At 38.2% G+C, this 21,396-nt stretch overlaps 1 protein-coding gene across 3 annotated transcripts; it reads right to left on the reverse strand.

Moving 5' to 3' along the window:
• Positions 1-3,691: 3,691 nt before the first annotated feature.
• On the reverse strand, positions 3,692-20,805 carry LOC131159239 (pentatricopeptide repeat-containing protein At5g14770, mitochondrial). Of its 3 annotated transcripts, XM_058113983.1 has the most exons (4): positions 17,309-20,805; positions 16,300-17,191; positions 12,281-12,368; positions 3,692-4,660 (listed from the first exon to the last, which is right to left on the reverse strand). In XM_058113983.1, exon 1 carries the CDS (start codon positions 20,599-20,601, stop codon positions 17,488-17,490), a length of 3,114 nt encoding a protein of 1,037 aa, XP_057969966.1. In that variant the 5' UTR covers positions 20,602-20,805; the 3' UTR covers positions 3,692-4,660; positions 12,281-12,368; positions 16,300-17,191; positions 17,309-17,487. The 3 variants fall into 3 exon arrangements, with proteins under 3 accessions (XP_057969966.1, XP_057969965.1, XP_057969963.1); XM_058113982.1 differs by lacking the exon at positions 3,692-4,660 and having other exon boundaries at positions 12,061-12,368; positions 17,309-20,803; XM_058113980.1 differs by lacking the exons at positions 3,692-4,660; positions 12,281-12,368 and having other exon boundaries at positions 16,010-17,191.
• Between the last annotated feature and the right edge of the window lie 591 nt (positions 20,806-21,396).

Raw genomic sequence — 21,396 nt, forward strand, 5'->3', positions numbered from 1 at the left:
CATTTTTTGATACTTCTAAAATTTTTGACCATTTTTAATGGACCCTACAATTTTTTTTCTTTAATTTAATATTTTTTAAAAAAAATTAAAATTATAATACTATAATAATATATTCAGATTTTAAAAAATGAAAATTAAAATATTTTTTCTAGAAAAAAAAAGGGAAAAAAAGAAAAGAAAATGATTCTTCAAAAAATAATTAATTAAAAACAAGATTGTGCGTGTGCGCATATGCCAACACATAGCGCCCCCACGTATGCGTAATAAACAAAATGGCGTCGTTTCATCTTTGTTTTAAAATATATATAAATGTATACAAGGGGGCAAAATGACACCATTTTGGCACAACGCCCCTCCCCGTATTCTTCCTCCCTTGCACTCCGCGAGTGCCTTCGGCGACCCTTTGCCACTAACGCTGACGAGGGGGCCATTTCTCTCCCTTTCCCATCTCTCTGTCTCTCTCTCTCTCTCTCTCTCTCTCCCCCCGTCACCTCTCGTGCCCCCCACGACACTCCACACTACTCCACACCCACCCCCATCGCCCTCACTCTCCCAACACCCCCCCCCCCCCCCCCCCCCCCGGGGACTAGCTACACTGGTAGTGCGGCTCTGGTAGCTAGGGCGGAGCTGCACTGCACCTCCCCCCCCCCCCCCCCCCAACCCAAACCTTATTTTTTTAAAAAAAAATTTAATCAATTTTTCTTCTCTTCTATTGTATATTTTCCTTCCCTTATCCTTAGGCATGATAGGAGTTTGAATCTTTGAGAATCATATGATTTGAGAAGGGTTAGGACTCCGATCAATAGAATTAGATAGAACGAACTATATGTACTTCTTTTTGCTTTAGGGTCATCTTTTATGCCAAATATATTTTCAAAAATCCCCAATATATATATATATATATATATATATATATTTGTTGACCTAATAGGTCACGCTCAATTTTGATCATGACAAATACTCTTAATACTGATGGTTGTACTAAGGCTTGCATGCAGGTTCACTGTGCACGTGTATTCGGACTGAAAGACATATCATAATGACGTGTGGTGTTCGTGCCAATGAATGAAGAAGTTCTGTGTTGTATTTGTATTTCTTTTTCACTTTCTTCATTTTGGGATGTAATATTATTATGGACTGTACACTCATATGACTTGTAATAATTTACATCATGCATGATAGGTAGGTATGCTCAAATCGACCCTAATTGGACTTTAGGTACCTACACAGACCATAGAAAGACCTTAGGGATCATCCTTCGGTTGACTTTAGTTGACCAACACCAAATTTTTTCGGTGTCCTAAAAGAAGACCTAGACTGACCTTAGGACTCCCTATAATTTATAAAAATATGTCCTATCTTCTTAAATATATATGCTCATATGAATAGGGTTAAGGTATAAGAAACTTAGAACCAAAATGTATGTAAAATACATGTTCGGTCGACCAAACTTAAAAGCATAATTTCTCACAGTCGACCGAACCGGCCTAGGTTAACAGTTTGACCATGGCTCGATCGACCAAACCAGACCAGTTCAATTATGTTGGTCGACCGAACTTCCCCTGGTCAACACTTTGACCTTTCGATTGACCGACTAGGAAAGTACTTCAATGCCCTAGTCAACCGAAGGTCCTCGGGAGATGCCATAACTGCCCGGTTGATCGAACCACTCAGTTCAAATTCACTTGGTCGACCAAACCGCGCTAGAATGAAAAATCGCCCTTGGGATACTTAGTGCGATTGACCGAACTCTCAGTTCAAATTTCTCTCGGTCAACCGAACCTCAAATCCGGTCGACCGGTACTCTCAGGTTTGAAAATTTGTTTACCACAGTTAAATTTTTTAAATGGGGTTAATTGTGCTAAAACATTTTAAAACAATATTAATAATATCCTTGGTATCCCCAGCGGTCATAATTTTGCCAATGCCTATATATATCTCTTCATTTGCAAAATTAAGGCAAAATTAGCAAAATCATTAAGGCCAAAATTCTCTCAAATTCAAAAATCATTTTATAGCCTATACTACTCGCATACACTTCAAAACTTCATTCTTCTTTATCCTTCAAGTGTTGTGAGTATTTCTAAAGTGTTTGTGCTTAATCTCACTAGCTAGTACTCTCATTTGCTATATTATTTGATTGATTTTATTTGAGAGTATAGTCTTAAGTTATTTAACCGATTTTATTTGATAAATCTTGTGTGGGAAGACTTAGAAGGTTGTGGTTCTTGCATTGTCATTGTAAGACACCTAAACTTATATTTTTTGTGTGCAAAATCATTTTCAAAACGTGTATTCAAACACTCCTTATGCTTAGTTCATTGAGAATATCTTATTGAGTTTGTTTGAATCAACTAGCAAGCATATTTGAAACCTTGATATGATTTTGTGATATTCACATACTGTGTTTCAAATCTTGCTTTGATGTACACTCTAGATCTAGACTAATAATCTATACTTATTTGAGTGTTTAGCATACATTAGAGCACTGAGCATATTTACATATCATACGTGCTTGTAATATTGCTTGAGCTATACTGGTGTATATATCTGTTTGTGAAAAAACGCATTTCCATGTACAAAATTTCATATCATTTGTTGTATTCCAGGCGTGAGCCTGAAGAGGGAGATTAGTCATATGGAATAGTCCTGGACTAACTTAGACCTGATTAGGAAAGCTAGGTGTGCCATCCTGGTTAAGTGTGTTGGTTGAGGTCAGCCTCTTGAATTGACCTGATTGTAATCAATGTCGCTCTACCCATTAAGTGAGCCATAGTGAAATATTTGTACTGGTGTAGCTGACTCGTTCTGAGTTATGCTTCCAAGTGCAGAAGTGTCAAGTTGTATCAAGGATGAGTCCAAGATCGTATTCCACAGGGACCACTGAGTATCAAAGTGTTTACGCAAGTTTAGTGAAATCCTGTTGCTGAAAAATGGAGTTTGAAAATCTTTTTGGTCTTTTAAGATTTTGAAAACAGTAAACAAGTGAGAGAAGGTTGAGTAAACTATCAAAATGAAACTAAAATTTTATCAATTTTCTAAAAATGTAAATCTAATAATCCCACCAAAACTAAACAGATTAACTGAAACTGTTTTACCAAACACTCGGGTTATGGGTCAATGTCTGCTTGCTTCCATAGTCTACTAATTCCCTAGGCCTTACTCCTCTTCTTATTAATCCAATCAAGACATTAATAAGATGAAATTTTATTACTAAACTCGAGTAAATTTGTCACATCCAAATGGAAGAAAATATAACTCTCATTAAGCATCAACCGAATGTCGTGTAAATTAGTTGATGAAAATCCTAGATTAAATCAAGGTTTTGATGTGCCCAACGTCAACAACAAATCAAGAAACAAGAGCTAGCGTTTTATCAACGATGCCTTCAATTTTCGGTTTTAACTAAATAAAAGTTTAACAATGATATCATAGGATAACTAATAAACCATGAAACGCAAACGACATCGACCCACAACCCGAGTTACCGAACTTAGTCACTCATGCTTGCAATAGAAAAAAAATGGAAATCCTACGTCTAATCGAGCAAGTATCAAAACACACGTTAACTAAAAACAATAACTTTGAACACAAAATTAAAACACGCACCAATAAAAACTCAATGAAACACATACGTAGACAATAAAAACCGAACCTTTAACAAAAATTACGAATAAAAATAATTAATTTAAAACGAATAAAATTCACTGCTAATATTACTTGAGAATTCAAATAAATAATTGAAATACAATAACATTCAAAATCAATTTTTTTCCAATTAACTTCAATAAATAAAAACATTAATCATAACCAACTTAATAATAAAAGAAGAAATAAAAGAAAAACAAAGGGAGAGAGAGATAGAGAAGGAAAAGAGAAAAAAAACAGAGGGAGGCCTCGGTGGAACTCTCGGGTTGCTGTGGTGGAGACTTGCCGGAGTTCTGGCTGTGGCAGTGATGCTCTCGGGCTAGAGATTGGCTTCGAGGAGGCTGGAATCACGGCTGGCCGTAGGGGCTGCTGTTGCTGGGCTAGAAAATAGAGGGAGGAGCGCTCGGGTTTGCTGTTACAGTGCAAAATCGCCGAGATAGTGTTGCCACTGGTGGTGGTCCGTGGAGTTGCAGAGCTGCTGTGCTCTGCTGTGTATCTGCTGGAGAGGAGGCCGAAGGGACGGGGAAGGATAAAACAGAGAGAGAGAAGGATAAAGGGAAGTAAACAGGGGAAAGAGAAGAATGGTGCCGGGGGGTCGTGGCCGCTGGCTCACGGCTGGTTGGCTGGAAAAAAAAAACAACAGAATGAAGAAAGGTTAGGGAGAATAGGGGAAGAGAAGAGCGTGCCTGGAAGCCCCCAATAGAGGAGAATTTAAAGGGGAAAAAAAAGAAAAACCTAGACCCGGCTAACCCAACCCGACCCGACCCTGCATGGCCGGGTCACATCAACACAAATATTTACATGTATATTTATATATTTTCAGTTTTTGTTCTTCACGAACACGATCTGTTTTGACCTTCCTGGAGCCCGTTTCTCACAAAATTCAAAAGATGAAAGTTGTAGATAATCCTTTCCTCTTTCTCCAGAAATTTGAATCATCTCGATCGGAGTTCGGATAGAAAAGTTATGCACAAAATATGAAAGGTGTCGGTATTGGCTCCCGGGACTTTTCCTGCGACAAAAAAATACCAAAAATTGTGCAATGAAACTCAAGAATACTAAATTCGACACTTTGTTAAAATATTAGATATAATTGGACATTTAATTAAAAATATAAGCCGTAAAGTCCGGGTTAAAGTCGTCCAATTACGCAGTTTCGGCGTGTAATCAGTAGCCAAGGTGGGGACGTAGGCAATTTGGCTGAACCTCGATAACATATTGCATGTATTGTTTACTTTTCTGCACTTTACTTTTACTACACGTGTATGTTTATTTGTTAATTGCATACACTGACCCTAGGTTGTGTAATATTGCTATTAAATTGATTAACCAATGTGATAATTTTAAAATTCTCGTTTCACCCCCCCTCTTGGGGCTGCACCAAAGCTAACAATATTTTGAAGTGTTTTCTTAATTTTCAATAAGGTTGATGATGAAGCCCTAGAATTTCAAAAACTCATACATATTACTACACATTTCAACTCAAACTCTCATTTGCAAACTCACTTATCTCACTTACCCTTTTTCAAATACTGGTAATACAAGCTCAATCCCATTTCCTAAAACTTTGAATTCTTGTTGAACATTTTTCAAACAAATAGTTTTCTTTTCATCAATCACTATCACCATCATGATGTTTTCTTGAAAAAAAAAAAAAAAATTGGGTTCTAAGGTCAATCCCTTTTAAAACAATATTTATATTGAAGTGCTTGGACAATGATCCTACCATTGGATGACCAAAAGGGATCTTTTCCCTCTTCTATTTTCTTTTTCTTTTCGTTTCAAAGGCAACACATACATAATTGCTATAAGCATTCTACAAATAGGTATTGTTAGGAGTGCTAAGATGTTAATCATCACTAAGATGAGTGGCTAATCACCTTCCTTATGCATAAATGTACTCACGAACTCATTTTTTTTTTTTTTACAAAACCTTTTTGCAAGGTTTTTCTTTATTTTTCCTGTGTTTTTTAAATATATATATTAGCACCCTTGGACAAAATTTGGCATTGACAACTTGACAACTCGGCTAGGAAATACTTTGAGAGTCAAACCGCTTGTATATATTGTCTTCGTTCTATTTGTGTTTGTTGTGAACAATTGCACATGTTTAAGTTGGTAGTTAGCTTGATACGCCCTGTGATCTTTGCCTATTTTGTAATGTATATGTGTTATCATTGTGCACTCTTGTATTTTCTCCTTTTCTAAATTGGCTATTCCTTTATGTAGTAGAATTATCTTTTTTTTTTTCTACATTTTTATTTGCATTCATTCATTCATTTGCTCCATGCACACATTATACACTAACACTGCACAAGTTCTATACCTGAACTCTAACCTATTAAGAATTAGGAGAGATGAGAAGTAGTGAGACCTCCGTGGGGCATTGTCCTCCGTATAGATTCTTGGGACATAACAGATAAGTAAATAAATAAATAAATGACATCAATGTGACCCATGGAACAAGGTTAGAAAATGAAAAGGAGAACATATTTAAGAACATGGGAAAGCACATATAGAGCTTCCAATATGAAAAAAATAATATTAGATTTGAGAAGCTGAGGCCTTCGGAAAAAGCAGGGACCATCTGCAAGGAAGGGATTGGAGATGGTATTACATCCTCTGTAATTTTGACAGGTTTCCATTTATTCTGCATAACACTAGCCAAGATAAGTTGAAAAAATTTCTTTACACAACTAAATAATTTGAGTCAATGGGAGAATAAACCAAAGTATTATGTCAAACACATAAGGGGAGGGATCCCACTGCCTAAGGCCTTTTTGAGGTTTAAAGCTTTCCGTTTTCACCCCCAGTCCAGAGCACAATGATCTTTGTAGTAGAGACAACTCATGATCCCCAAATTTAATCATCCCAAATACTAGTATAACAACATTTAAAACCAAATCAGAGTTCAGAAAATCCTACAAGCCAAATAACCCTTAAATAACCTACTTATCTTGATTTTAGGATGGTTCCCAAACTTCTCAAATCGAAATTCTGTTCCGGTTAAATTATAGAGAATCTCCTCAAGATCATCGTGGTAGCTTCTGATCGTCGAACCGGGGAGAAACGGAGCCGAAAATCTAGAGAGAAGTGAGAGAGAGAGAGAGAGAGAGAGAGAGAGAGAGAGAGAATTAGCTAAATTTTCGCTCAAAATTCAAATTTGCGTATATATATATATATATATATATATTGCTGCCACGTGGCTTCGTCGACGAGACACATGGACTCGTCGACGAGTCGAAGAAGGAAGTTCGTCGACGAGGATAATGAGTTCGTTGACGAACCAAAGGGTCTGCATGTCCCCCTCTCGGTATCTCTTCATCGACAAGACACTAAACTTTTTCCACGAACCGTATAAGGGAGTTCGTCGACGAAGTCAGGGCATTCGTTGATGAACCCTGCTTTACCTCCTTAAATTTTCCTTTTCCTCTTTATTTAATTATTCTTATTTTCTAGGTATTTACATTTTCCCCTCCTTATAAAATTTCGTCCTTGAAATTTGCTATCTGTGTTATACACCGTCCTCTAAGGAAAATTGGCTACCTATTTTATAACTTACCCTCACTTATAGCGGAGGAATACCGTGATTACAACTAAAGTTATGGGAGATTATAAATATATACATAAAAAGAAAATTCTTTCATAACCAAAAACACTATCTACCCTTTAATCTAATATACATTCATACTTTAATTACTCCGCATTAAAATAAATAATACTAATTTTCTCTGAATTATCACCCCTGACTACTTTTGATCCCCACCAAACAGTTGTGAGTATTTCTGTCGTATCTCCTCTTCTAGCTCCCACGAGGTCTCGTCCATCGCATGATTTCTCCACAAGATTTTTACTAGTGGAATTCTCTTAGTACGCAACTCTTGTTCTTTTCTATCTAAGATATGCACTAGTGTCTCTTTATATGCTTAGGTATCCCTGAGCTCTATCTTCTTGTAACTGATCACATGAGAGGGGTCCAGGACATATTTCTTTAGCATGGAAACATGAAATACATCGTGCATTCTAGATAGAGCTGGTGGTAAAACTAACCTATAAGCAACTGGACCCACTTTTTCTACCATCTCGAATGAGTCTATAAACCTAGGGCTCAGCTTACCCTTCCTCCCAAATCTCATAGCCCCTTTCAACGGTGCTACTTTCAAAAACACCTGATCTTCCACATCAAATTCTGATTTTCGAAGGTGAGTATTTGTGTAGCTTTTCTGCCGACTCTAAGTTACACTGATTCTGTCTTTAATTAGTCGGACTTTATCATATGCCTGCTGTACTAATTCTGGTCCAAAAACTCACCTCTCACCCATTTCATCCCAGTATAGCGAAGAACGACACCTCCTACCATACAATGCCTCGTAAGGTGTCATCCCAATGCTAGCCCGATAGCTATTATTATACGCAAACTCAACCAACGGTATATACTGGGTCCAACTACCCCCGAAATTAAGCACACACGCTCGAAGCATATCTTCAAGTACCTGAATTGACCTCTCTATCTGCCCATTAGTCTGAGGATGAAAGGTTGTACTGAATGATAACTGAAACCCCAAAGCCTCCTGTAAGCTCCTCCAAAATCGTGATGTGAAATGCGGGTTTTGATCTGAAACTATAGATACTGGCACTCCATGACGTTGAACTATCTCCTGAATGTATATCTCTACCAGTCTGTTCATAAGGTAGCTGACTTTAATAGGTAGGAAGTGGGCAGTCTTCGTCAGCCAATCTACAATTACCTAAATGACGTTCTGTCCATGTAGCGCTAGCGGCAAACCTATGACAAAATTCATAGATATATGGTCTCACTTCCACTCGGGGGTGTGGAATGACTGCAATTGTCCTACCGGCCTCTGGTGCTCATCCTTTACCTGCTAGCACGTCAAAAACTACTCTACGAATTCCACTATCTCTCTCTTCATTCCACTCCACCAGAAGGTTTCTCGAAGATCCCGATACATTTTAGTACTACCAGGATGAACTGTGTATAGGGATCTATGTGTCTCCTCTAAGATAGCTCTTTTAATCTCAATGCAAGAATGCATAGTCTAGTACGAAATCGTAGGGCTCCATAATCTAATAAACTAAACTCCTCCTCATGTCCGTCCTGCACCTTTTCTATCAACTCTACTAATTCTGCATCATTTCCCTGAGTAGTTTAATTCTTTCTTGTAAGGTAGGTTGTATCACCAGGTTGTCAATAAATGCCTAGTGACCACCCTCTACTAACTCTACACCGAACCTCTTCAGGTCCATCCGAATCGGGTGCTGAATCTCCACTGCTAACAATGTTGTACTCACTGACTTTCGGCTCAGCGCATCAGCTACCACATTTGCTTTCCTTGGATGATAACTGATCGTACAATTATAATCTTTAATAAGCTCTAACTATCTTCTTTGCCTCATATTCAATCCTTTTTGAGTGAAGTAATATTTCAAACTTTTATGGTCAGTGAAGATTTCACATCACCTACCATAAAGGTAGTGCCTTCATATCTTCAGAGCATACACCACTGCAGCTAACTCTAAATCATTTACCGGGTAGTTCTTTTCATATTCTTTAAGCCGCTGAGAAGCATAGACAATAACTTTCCCATGCTACATCAACACGCACCTGAATCCCTTTTGGGATGCATCACTGTATATCATAAATTCATCCTCTCCTGATGGTATAGATAACACTGGTGTCGTGACCAAACACCGCTTTAACTCCTGGAAGCTCTGTTCACAATCATCTGTCCATTCAAACCTCACATTCTTCCTCGTGAGTCGTGTCAGTGGACCCGATCATCTGGAGAAACCATCCACAAAACATTGGTAATACCCTGCCAGACCTAGAAAGCTCCTAACCTCCTGAACATTAATTGATCTCACCCAACTCACTATTGCTTCTATTTTACTCGGATCAACTGATATGCCATCTCCGGAGATCACATGCCCAAGGAAAGTGACCTACCTCAACCAGAATTCACATTTCTTGAATTTTACGTATAACTTCTTATCCATTAACACCTGCAATACCATCCTTAGATGATCCTCGTGCTCCTCAAAACTCTTCGAGTAGACCAATATATCATCAATAAATACCACAACAAACTGATAAGTACTAATGAAACACCCGATTCATTAGGTCCATAAACATTACCGGTGCATTAGTCAATCCGAACGACATTATTAAGAACTCGCAGTGCCCATACTTGGTTCGAAAAGTTGTCTTCAAAATGTCCTCTACTCTAACTTTCACCTGGTGGTAACCCGACCGTAGGTCCATCTTAGAATAGACTTGGGTCCCCTAGAGCTAATCAAATAAATCGTCAATTCTGATAAGAGGATATTTATTCTTAACTGTTAGTTTATTTATTTCTCTATAATCTATACACATCCTCGTAATCTCATCTTTCTTTTTCACAAACATAACTGGTGCTCCCCAAGGCAACACACTAGGCCTGATAAACCATTTATCCATCAACTCCTGCAACTGGTCTTTTAATTCTTTCAGTTCAACTGGAGTCATTCTGTACGGTGCCAGGTAATTTCTCTGGAAATACATTTGAAAATTCTCTGACTACTAGAATGTCAGTCTGTTTCAGTTCTTCCATCGGCAACTCCTTTATGTAGGCAATATACCCTTGGCAACTACCTTGAAGTAACTTCCTTGCCTGAATTGTCGATACTAACTGTGGTGAGGCGTGCACACGTGAACCTGTATATCTGAATTCTTATTCACCTAGGGGTCTGAAAATTACTTCTTTTTTATGACAATCTATGCTAGCGTGGTTAGCAGTCAACCAGTCCATACTCAATATCACATCGAACCCTGCATATCTAATACCACGAGATTGGCTGGTAGTACTTTCCCCTGAATTCCTACTGAAAAATTTTTAAACACTCTTCTACACCTCATTACTGATCCAATCGGCGTGGCTACTAACAATTCAACATCTAACAACTGTGCCTTAACTCCAGCTAATTTAGTATATCCCAAAGACACGAAAGAATGAGTGACACCCGTGTCAAATAAAACGACAACTTTATATGGTAAAGCAGTAAGAATACCTGTCACGACGTCTCTAGCAACTTTAGCATCTCCTGACGTTAATGCATAGACCATTGCCGGTGTTGTGTTCCTCTGCTGGTCTCCACAAGGTGTCTGGTAACCACCCTGGAACGGTCTACAAACTGGTATATGAACAGGCGGTCCTTGACATGACCAAGCCCTATGACCGAATCTCCCACACCGATAGCAGACATTTTCTCCTATCCTACACTCACTTTGATGCCTCCAGCCACATCCAGGGCAAATGGGATAAGTCTGCTCACCCTAAAACTCTCGGTGTCCTGTCATCTGCCTCTAGCCCCTTCCATGCCAGTTTCCTCTCCATGGGCCCCGACTGGAACCCGCCTGAAATCCTGGTGGCGTGGACCTCTTCCTCTGGCTCAATACTCCCACATCTGTCTGCTTACTCTCCTTCACTACTGTGGCTCTATCTACTAACTCAAAGAAGTCATGTATCTTTAGAACTGTCACCTACTTATATATATCTCGTCTACCATCTCTCGGCTTCCCCTGCCAACTTATACGTGGCATAAAGAACCCTCTGCTCATCGATGCAGTGGAGCACCATCAATATTTTCTCTATCCCTTGCATCCAGTTCTCAGCAACTGCAGGATCAGCTACTCCAACTGCAGGATCAACTACTCTTGAAAATGTTGGAGGGTTCATCTTCGTGAACTTCTCTATCGTACACCCTTGCATCGTGTATGGACCTCCCTGCTCCTTGCAGTTTCGTGCAATCTCAATCATGACCTGCTAAGCAACGCTGCGCAAGACAGCATCTGAGTCCCCGCCTCCTATGCTAGACGACCCTCTTCCATCATTGCCGCTAGCATGGGCACTACTACCTCCTAGTTTCATCCTACAATAATAACAAATTATTCTAAGAACCTGAACTTCATAGTGTTATTCTAACCAAAATATCTCTATACCACCTATTACTAATTTAAGGTCTAGTTCTACCATATGGAAATAGGAATCGACGATAGTTTGCTATGGTTTTCCTGAAATCGTTACCCCAGGAAAATCACGAAAACCACCCCAAAGTTCCTGCTTCCAAACTATAGAACGGAACCCTAAATTCTCATCTTACTTCCCCAACATTGACTCACTGATATTATGTTCTATCCTAATTTTTATCTTTCCTCAAAATTCATTCCTATATTTTGGTATTGTTTTCTGTTGTACTCTAGAGTTTGCAGAACCTAACAACCTAAACTCTGATACTAAAATGTAACGACCTCAAAATTCATAGCATTTTTTTTTTTTAAATATAAACTATAAATAGACTAATAATCATTTTACTCTGATATTCCTGTAATGACTACTGAAATACACCTATGCAGCGAACAACATAAAACTGTACAATCATATACATTATACACAATACCAGAATTCAGTATCTCCCCAAAATATACATACACAAAAACATAACTCTCCAGTATCATCTATCAAAACTCCTGGAGTCTACCCAAAAATACTTCTCTCTGAAAACACTTAGTCTCAACTAGAGTAAAACATATGAAAAAGACGGAAATTTTTACAAGAGCATAGAACTATGCATGTACCTATAGACCAATGCTTCAGGTGAGGACATGTGTTGGAGGTGGTGTAGCACCTGAAAGCCTTGCTACAGCAAAAATATGTTCCAATTAACTGCATAAGAAGTCATTAACATAAGAGGGAAAATCAATGTTAAAAAAATGGATTAGGGGGCTTGGATCTAAATTTCAGTTTCTGCATCAGCTAATGAACTATCAATTTCAAATTTCATCAAATTTTAGAATTTTCTGTGCGTAGCAAGAAGCCCAACTTTGTAAAAAATACAAAACAATTTTACAGTAAAAGTTTAAAACCAAGAGTCATCTTTTCAAAATTGTGCATAAATTTAAACCTCTAGGATAGTGACTAAAGCTCTGCCAATGAAACAAGTGTTGCCCCCATCTTCCAATAGGCATGGCTAGCCTTAAATACAAGACTGAAATGGATATAGAATTTTGATCCTACATTATAATTTACAGAAAGTAGTGTGTCAAGAAGTGACTAATCTATAACCCAACAGAAGAAGAAGAAACTAGCATTCACTTGATACCATGGAGCGGATGACATAAGGTAGGAGCAATTTGTGCGGCAAATTTGCTTAGTCACATCCCAAGCATTATTGTAAGCACCAACCACATTAAGGATTGCAGCAAAAGCCTAGACAATTCCGACATTTCCATTATGACATGGGCAAGGGGGTGAATGCACTTCAAATACTACACTAAAATATCCACGCTTTCAAGTTCTTTGTTTCATTTAGAGAGACAAATATATAGGTGTAAAATGTAACATTTTAAAGAATACATGTTGGCTAATGACCAACCGAATAAGCATGGGCAGGCTAATCTCCGCACAACTATTGAGTTGTAGAAAACAGAAGAGTGCCAAATAATGGTCTTGTCAACTAAATTTGCAATATTACAGGAGCATGAGAGATATTTGCGTATGGGAAACAATGCCTGAGGAAAGCCCCTCACAAACAGGAAGACCAACCACACAAACCACGGGTACATAACAAGAAGACTGGATAACCTAAGGAGAGGAGGGTACGGTGAAACAATTAGAAACCATGAATGAGAATTTGGATAGTTCTAAAGTATAATGTTTTCAAATACTAGAACCAAGTCTAAAGAGGGTAGGTAAAATGAATTAAATTCAAGTTCATAATTATATTACCTTGTAAGATTCCCCCAAGTTTTGCTAAATCCGAGGCATATGTTAACAAAGGAAGAAACAATTAGGGAGCCTTGGATGGTGCTCATAGTGTGGACAAACCTCCATACATCAGAGTCATAAGAGGGAAAATTGTGTAGGATTTAAAAATTACAAAGAGAATTTAGGAACCGGTGACACCATTTGCACTATTTTCTGCACAAAAATTCATGAAATCGGAAATTGTTTCGAAAATTCATGCCCAGTATCCCAAATGGTCCCATATGCATCACACTAGCAACCACATTTAAGCAAAGAAGACAAATAAATAGCCAATAGTGTATTTTGTTGCTTGCACATGAATTTCCTTTGTGATTTACCTAAAAAAACCAAATAAAAAACCAACACCTGTGCAAGTCAAAAGCCATCATCTAAGCACAATACAACAAATGCAGCAAATTTGATTAGTAGATACAGCAAATACAACATATTGTATGCTCAAATACAGCAAATACTGCAAATACAACATACACAACAAATAACAAATACAATAGACACATTGGGATGATATTGTAGTTGAAAAATAGTAGAACAGCCAGATAAACAAATACAGCAGAACAATTTTGTACGTGGCAATTTGATAAGTTCATGGGCGCAGTCTATACAGCCACATACAGCAGAATAGCAGAACAGAAAAATAGCAGCATATAGTTTCATGGCAAATTTACATTTTATGGTTTCAATCTACTATTAAAAGAGCTGAGGTCTCAAAGCTTTATGCAACACATAGAAACTATAAAGCCAATAATACAAAGATTATTAATGGGCAGGATCAATAATGGCCCTATATAACAAAGGGGGAAAACAAATGAAACCAGAAAGGTGAACAGCCCAATCACCCAGCTTCCAATTTAAGAGACTCTATTTCAGACCCAATCACCCATACACCACTATTTTTTTTTTTTTTAAATTTATACTACATCTCCAAATAAGCAACCCTCGACATATTCATAACACAACCCCGAGCATGCCATAAACTATGATGAGAGGGACTGAGAAAGAAAGGGTGTAATTTGCAACTTAAACAAAATTACATTTGGTTCAGAAATGCCTACTCCTAGGAATAGATTAGTTATATTGAGTTAGTTACAATTAGTCTTATGTTTTTTAATTTTTACCATAAAGAAAATAATAAAGTGAAACTTTTTTACGAACACATTACAAAGAACAAACAAAGAATAACTATTCAAAATTTTCACCATATGAATGTCTATTCCTTTCTTATCACAAGTTGGATGAAATAAACTTAAATTTTTATGTAAAACACAACACGCCGCTCAACTTTTGCTAGACTATCAAAGATGCACTAATTATCCTTCAAGATGCAGGCAATCTCAAGCTTCTCCTTGCTGGTTATGATAGCTCCAGAGGATTGCTTGCCTTCGCACAAAGTGGTGTTGAATACGTGGACAAAGGAGATGTAGCTGGGGAAGTACTCTGGGCAGCCACGGGGAGTGGAGGCATAAGTTATGGTGGTGAAAGAAAATGTTTTTAGAAAACGGGATTGCAAAGGTGCTGCCAGTGCTCACAATGGTAGCAGGGTGGCTCGGGGAAGAGGGATTTCAGAGGGAGAGAAAGCACCTTGGGGGTGGGGGAGACAAAAATGAATAGTGAAATGGGGAAGAGAAGCCACGCAGGTGGAGAGGGGAAAGATGTAGATGAACAGTGAAGTGGGGGAAATAGGCTTTTAAAACACATTACCAAACAACATTGTTTCTTTCTAGTGTTATTCAAAAGGAAAATGAAATTGATGTCGTTTGGTCTCATCTCTTAAGAACTCTTTGGCAATGACAAGATTTCGTCGCCTAAACTATTATTGGAATTGCTAAACAGATTCCGATAACCCGTGAAATAAACTTTTGTTTCCTGCCCAACTTTCAGTGACAAAGTTACAAAACTTGTCACTAGAGGCCTCTGTTTGTAAGGTTTTAGCGATCTGTTTAAATTTTGTCACAAGAAGTTACTTTTACTGATGGAATTCAGTTTGTCGCAAAAGAACAATTTTCTTGCAATGCGCATCAAATCTATGTTTCTCATAAGAAGGAAAAATAAGAAGAATAAATAAAGACACAATTGATAGACAACCTTGAGGAGTGGAAGAGACCAGAGACAATGGAGATAAAAAGGGGGGGGGGGGAATATATATATAGTAAAAGCCAAAAACCGTTTTTGGGTGGGAATACATGCATCTTAAGCATGAGTATGAATGATACTACTGCAGTTAGAGATGTATAAAATGAAATGAGAATTATATCATTTCAAACCAGAAAACAGGTTGATTCAAGTAGTACAGGCATGGTGTTTTAGAACAAAAGTGAATCAAGTCATTTCAGTTATCATGGTACTAAAAGTGAAGGTGTTAATAGTGGTGTAAATGTAACTAAGTCCATACTTGCCCCCCAAACATAGTGGTGTAAATGTAACAAAGTCCATACTTGCCCCCCAAATTTCTTCACATTTATAATTCATCAAATTTCATATGGGATTTAAGCCCTAATCACATAATGGACATGAGCAGACATAAGCATTTAAAAAGATTTCAATAACATAAAGCCAAAATTGATTAAGTTGAACCAGTTAACACTCCAAGCTAAACTTTAATAAATATACAACTAATCTCTCCTTTTGTATCATTCCGGTCATTTACATACTAGTGCACCAGCATAAAGAATCAATGATTTGATATCCTTTACATAAATAATACATGATCAATTTTTTGGGGGCACTTCAACCATACCCCGTAGTTAATAATAAGATAATAATCTCTAGATTTTATATTTTAGTCGTGACATTTTTTTTATAGAAAGATAAGATTAATTAAGAGGAAACATACTTAACAGCAGACTGTTGATGAAATCTGGAGGATTGACAGTCCAAACAATGTATCATCAAATGCCTCCAGCAAAAGCCACGAGACAAGTCGCTACCTCATTCCCATCTCTAGCAATATGGGTGCAGCAAAAGATGAGATATCTTCAAGCAAAAACTTGAATATTTTCCACTAACAATACCACCAGATGTAAGCATACTGAACAGGCATTAACAAGTTTAACCACGTGGACCAAGTCCCATTCAAGCACCAACTTCAGGATACCAACCACAATAGCAAGCAGGGCGCCATAGCAGAAAGCACATTTCCAATATGTGAAGGGCTGATGAAGAGTGGGGAACTAGGAAATTTTCACTGCTGCTGTTGCCGCAAACGCCCCTCCGCAAACTTGAAATAATTATGCCCATAGTCCCATTCCTCTTGAGATATTGGTCAAACTCCAAGAAGCATCGACATTGGTCTTAATCCAGCTTTCCACTGACCTTCAAACTGAAGCTGCCAGCCAAGAAGATGCAGAGTTCCATTGGCTTTCCTGGACTTCACAAGACTGCTCATAGCTACATCCACCATTCTCTGAATCTTAAGAATGCTACTTGAAAACAACATTGTTCTTCTTATTTAATACAGATCTGAGGACTGTCTAAAAAGACCAAATCCAATTTCTCTGAAGACTGTCCACCAAAGTTGTCATGAAGCCAACCTCCGGGATCTATATCCAAATCCAGGATCCATATCCAAAAGGCTTAAAAGGATGATGCCAAACCAAAGCAATGCCAGATATTTGCAGCCCATTTACAAGCCCACAAGCTGCACTCCAAGGTCTCTGAATTGAAATTACATGAGTCACAGGAAGCCTCTTCTTGCAGTCTTTACGAAGCTTCAAAAACTATAATATCTATCACAACATGGTATTAGTAAGTTAGCAACAGGCAGGCAAGAAATAGGTTGCTGGAAACAAACCAAAATTAGAACGATTGATCATGGCTGATGCCAACATATCAAGAATTCTTACCATTTATGAAGCTTTATAGCAACATATCACAGTGATGCATTAGACTGGAGTAGGCAGCAGCAGAACTGTATGCCAGTGATGGATTAAACTACCAGCAGTTGAATAAACATTAATAGTGCAGGAAAGACTGTCTTGGAAACTAGAACAATATTTCCCAATCTTTGCTTTGTAGCCAACTATTAAGTCTTCCCTCCCCGGAATAGCGCATTCACTAATTTCTGAGCATTGCGTTTCTTTCCTGGTCTTGCAAGGGCAGAACTTATACACAAAAGGGTACTTTTGCATGGAATAAACCCTTTCTCATTCATCTCTTTTAGTAACCTTTTTACCTCTGCCTGATATGATGCTCTTGACACCCTATCTAGCTCTACCTGATTTGATAGCTTGCACCAGCCACAGATCAATATGTCATAAGTTGAAGAATTAGGTTGTATACCTCTTAATTGCATCTCATTCACAAGCTCTCTGGCCTGACTCATCTTTCCTACCTTGGCAAAATCACTAATAAGCACATTATAGGTGCTAGCTTTGGGAATAAAACCTTTGGTTACCATTTCACAGTAAAGTTTCATAGACTCCTTTATATTTTCAATCTTTGCATGGCCATAAATCAATATATCATAAGTAGTAGCGTTGGGTACCATGCCTCTTTGCTTCATTTGTTCAACTAATTCAACTGCTTTTTGCATCAAACCAGCAAAGCAGAGACCCCTTAGAAGGATATTGTAAGTTGCCATATTTGGAGAAACTCCTTCAACCAACATTTGAGAATACGTGCTGAAGGCCCTCTTTAAATGACTACTTTTGCAATATCCATGTACAAGGGCATTGTAAGTGATAGTATCTGGTAATATGCCTCTTCCAGTCATGTCTTCCAATATGGAAGTGGCTTTCCTGGTCATACCCAGCCTGCAAAGGACAATAATGAGAGAGTTATAAGCTGACTGATTGAGATTAAGTCCCATACCTACAAGCCGCTCGTGCATTCTCAAAATTATTTCAGCCCTTTTTGTCTTTGAAGATGCATCAAGCAATAATCTATGAGTAGTTGCAGAAGGGCAACACCCCATAACTGACATTTCCTCCAACAAGTTCATTGCTTCATCAATCTCACCAGCTTGACAAAGGCCACCAACTAGAGTGTTGCACGTGATTGAGTTTGGCATGAATCCGCCACTCTTCATTTCTTTCCAAATTTTGAGAGCATTAGTCAAATTCCCCTCTTTGCAGTATGCATTAATCATGGTGTTGTATGTAGAGCGGTCTGGTGCCAAACCCAATTGTTTCATTTCTGTAAAGATAGATTGCACTTCATATTTGCCAAGCCTTGAGAGACCATTAATTAGTACATTGTATGCAACAACATCAAAACCTAAATTTTTCTCTATCATTTCCTGAGCCATCTTAAGAGCAGCTGAATCCTTTCCCATTTTGAAAAATCCATCCACTAAGGATGTGTAATTAACATGGTCAGGCAATAAGCCCCTAGATGTCATCTCTTTAAATAGTCCATGAGCTTCCTCCATCCTTTTACTTCTTTTCAAGTTGTTTACAAAAGCATCAAGTATGAAAGTGTCATCATTTAATCCCCTTAATTTCATTTCCTCGTAGAGATTGACAGCAATATCCAGTTTCCCTGCCTTGAAATAGCCATCAATTACTGTAGTATAAACATGAACATTTGGGAAGATGTTTTGGTGCTCCATCTTCCTCATAACATTAACAGCTTCATCAAGCACCCCCTTCTTCGTGTAGCCATTAATGATAGAGCAGTAAGTGAAAACATTTGGATCAGCATGGTTCTCCACCATTTTTTGCAATACTTCTTCTACACCATTTATGTCTCCCAACTTGCAACGACCATCAATCAATGCAGAATAGGTGACATAACTTGGAACTAGATCAAGCTTCAAAATTGTCTCAAACAACTCCTCAGCTTCATTGGCCTTTCTGAGCTTGAAAAGCCCGTCCATCAAAGTTGTGCAAGCAACTGTGTCAAAGGAAATACCGCGAATTACCATTTGACTTTGAAGGCTAAAGGCTCCTGCAGCACTCCCTTCCTTAAAGAATGCATCCATAATAGTAGAGTAGCTGACATGATTGGGATCCACCCCCATCTTTGCCATCTCCCTAAAAAGCAATTTGGCTTCGGCTAACCTTCCTTGCTTACAAAGACCATATATAATGGAACTGTAAGTAACAACGTCTGGCAAGAACCCATTCATGACCATTTCCTCGTACAAAGACAATGCTTCCTCAAGCCCCTTCTGCCTACAATATGAACTAATAAAAGTGGTGTGTGTAATTAGGTTGGGTTCAAATCCTAGGCTCCCTGGAACAATATCCTTGCCCGCATTATTAGTCCCATACTCAATATCATCGTTTTTCAGAAAACCACCACCATCACCACCCTGGCCCCTCAAAACTTCAACCATCAGATTCTTGGCTGCAGCAAAATCACCCCTCTGGCAGAAACCATTGATCATAGTATTATAACTAATAATGTCAGCGCACACACCCTCGCTCCTCATACTCTGCATCAACTCAAGCGCACCGCTCATATCTCCATCTTTGCAATACCCATCAATCAAGGTGTTCATTCCCACAACATCCCGCCTGATCCCCCCATTAACCAGGTTATCCATGACCCACTCTGCATATCCCAACCACCCAATTCGGCAAAAGCCCTTAACCAAAATATTGCAAGTAAAGGAATCAATGTAAACACCCTTCTTGACCATTTCAGACAAAAACCCAAAACCCCGCTCAACCAATCCTTCTTTACAAAACCCCCAAATAACAGTATTGTAAGTAACAGTGTCGAATTCAACAGTCCGAAGCAAATCTAAAGCCGGTGCCAACCTACCCACTTTGCAGAGAGAGTGAACTACCAAGTTGTGGGTGAAAACATTTGGAATTACACCACAGGAGAGCATCTCGGAATAGATCAACCATACCAGTGGAATCAACCCAGAGGCGTTGAATTGGTACAGCAGCTGATTCCAGGAGGGTAAGTTCGGAACGAAGCCGTGAGTTCTCCGCATGGACAGGAAGGCCTCGGATGCTTGGGAGAATCTTCCGCAGGTTAGGTAGAGGTGGATGAGGGTGCAAAAGAGGGAAGCGTACAGATGGGTCTTCGAAGGAGGAGGAATGGAGGTGAAATTGCTATGGTGGGAATGTGATTGGTTGGGGAAGTGAGGAGATGAGGTTGATAAGTACAGAGGGCGTGAGGGGGGAAGGTGGTGTGCCAACAAAGGGAATCGCTTCAGTTGCTGCTTCAAATGCTGCACCATTCTCTTCTATCTCGAAGGCTTTTGCGGATGCAGTTCAGCTGTGGCCTATGGCGGAGGATTCATGCCTGCATGGCTAATTGATCACAGAGACAGAGAAAGAGAAAGAGGAATGGCGTCGAAGGCAATCGGTGTCGAACGATCCTGTCTGAACGAGATGATGGAGTGGAAAAAACAAGAATTTTCCGTTCTAAAATTCGGCAAATTATCGATTAAATTTGATGTATGGGACTAAAAAAGAAAACACCACATTGTAGTGATGGAACCGGTCCGCATTTTTTAAAATATTAACGATTAAAATAATGTTGGAGAAGATGAATGAACATTAGTGTATTAGAATAAAATTTTATATTATAATTTGCTCAAATTTAGACATAACTAAATTTAAAATTTGAAATTCGCTATTTAGCTAGGTGTTTAAATAATTTTTGTAAAGATTTTAATTGAAATTTAAGAAAATATTCTTCATATTTTTACCCATTATACAAAACATATTAAAAATAATTTCATGTTAAATGTTTCAATAAACTTTTTTTTCATCCTCCTAATGGTGACAATATTATTAATTAATATTTCATAAATATTAATTTATAGAGTGATCGAGTTTTATGAAGTTCAAACCTAATTAATTTTTAGATGACTTTGAAAATAGATATGGATTATGGAGTATGTGCATTTAGTGTTTAAAACATTACAAAGTAGATATTACATGCTTGAGAGGAATTCTAATATTAATTAATGCTTATTTTTTGTACCTTTTTTTAAATCATGATAATGCATCACTCGTGTGATTGAGTT

Source organism: Malania oleifera, chromosome 7 (assembly GCF_029873635.1).
Source record: "Malania oleifera isolate guangnan ecotype guangnan chromosome 7, ASM2987363v1, whole genome shotgun sequence".
Classification (NCBI taxonomy): domain Eukaryota; kingdom Viridiplantae; phylum Streptophyta; class Magnoliopsida; order Santalales; family Ximeniaceae; genus Malania; species Malania oleifera.

What these genes read in the sequence shown, in the direction of transcription:
- LOC131159239 (XM_058113983.1), bottom strand. Translation starts at nt 20,601, where the DNA reads ATGGTGCAGCATTTGAAGCAGCAACTGAAGCGATTCCCTTTGTTGGCA.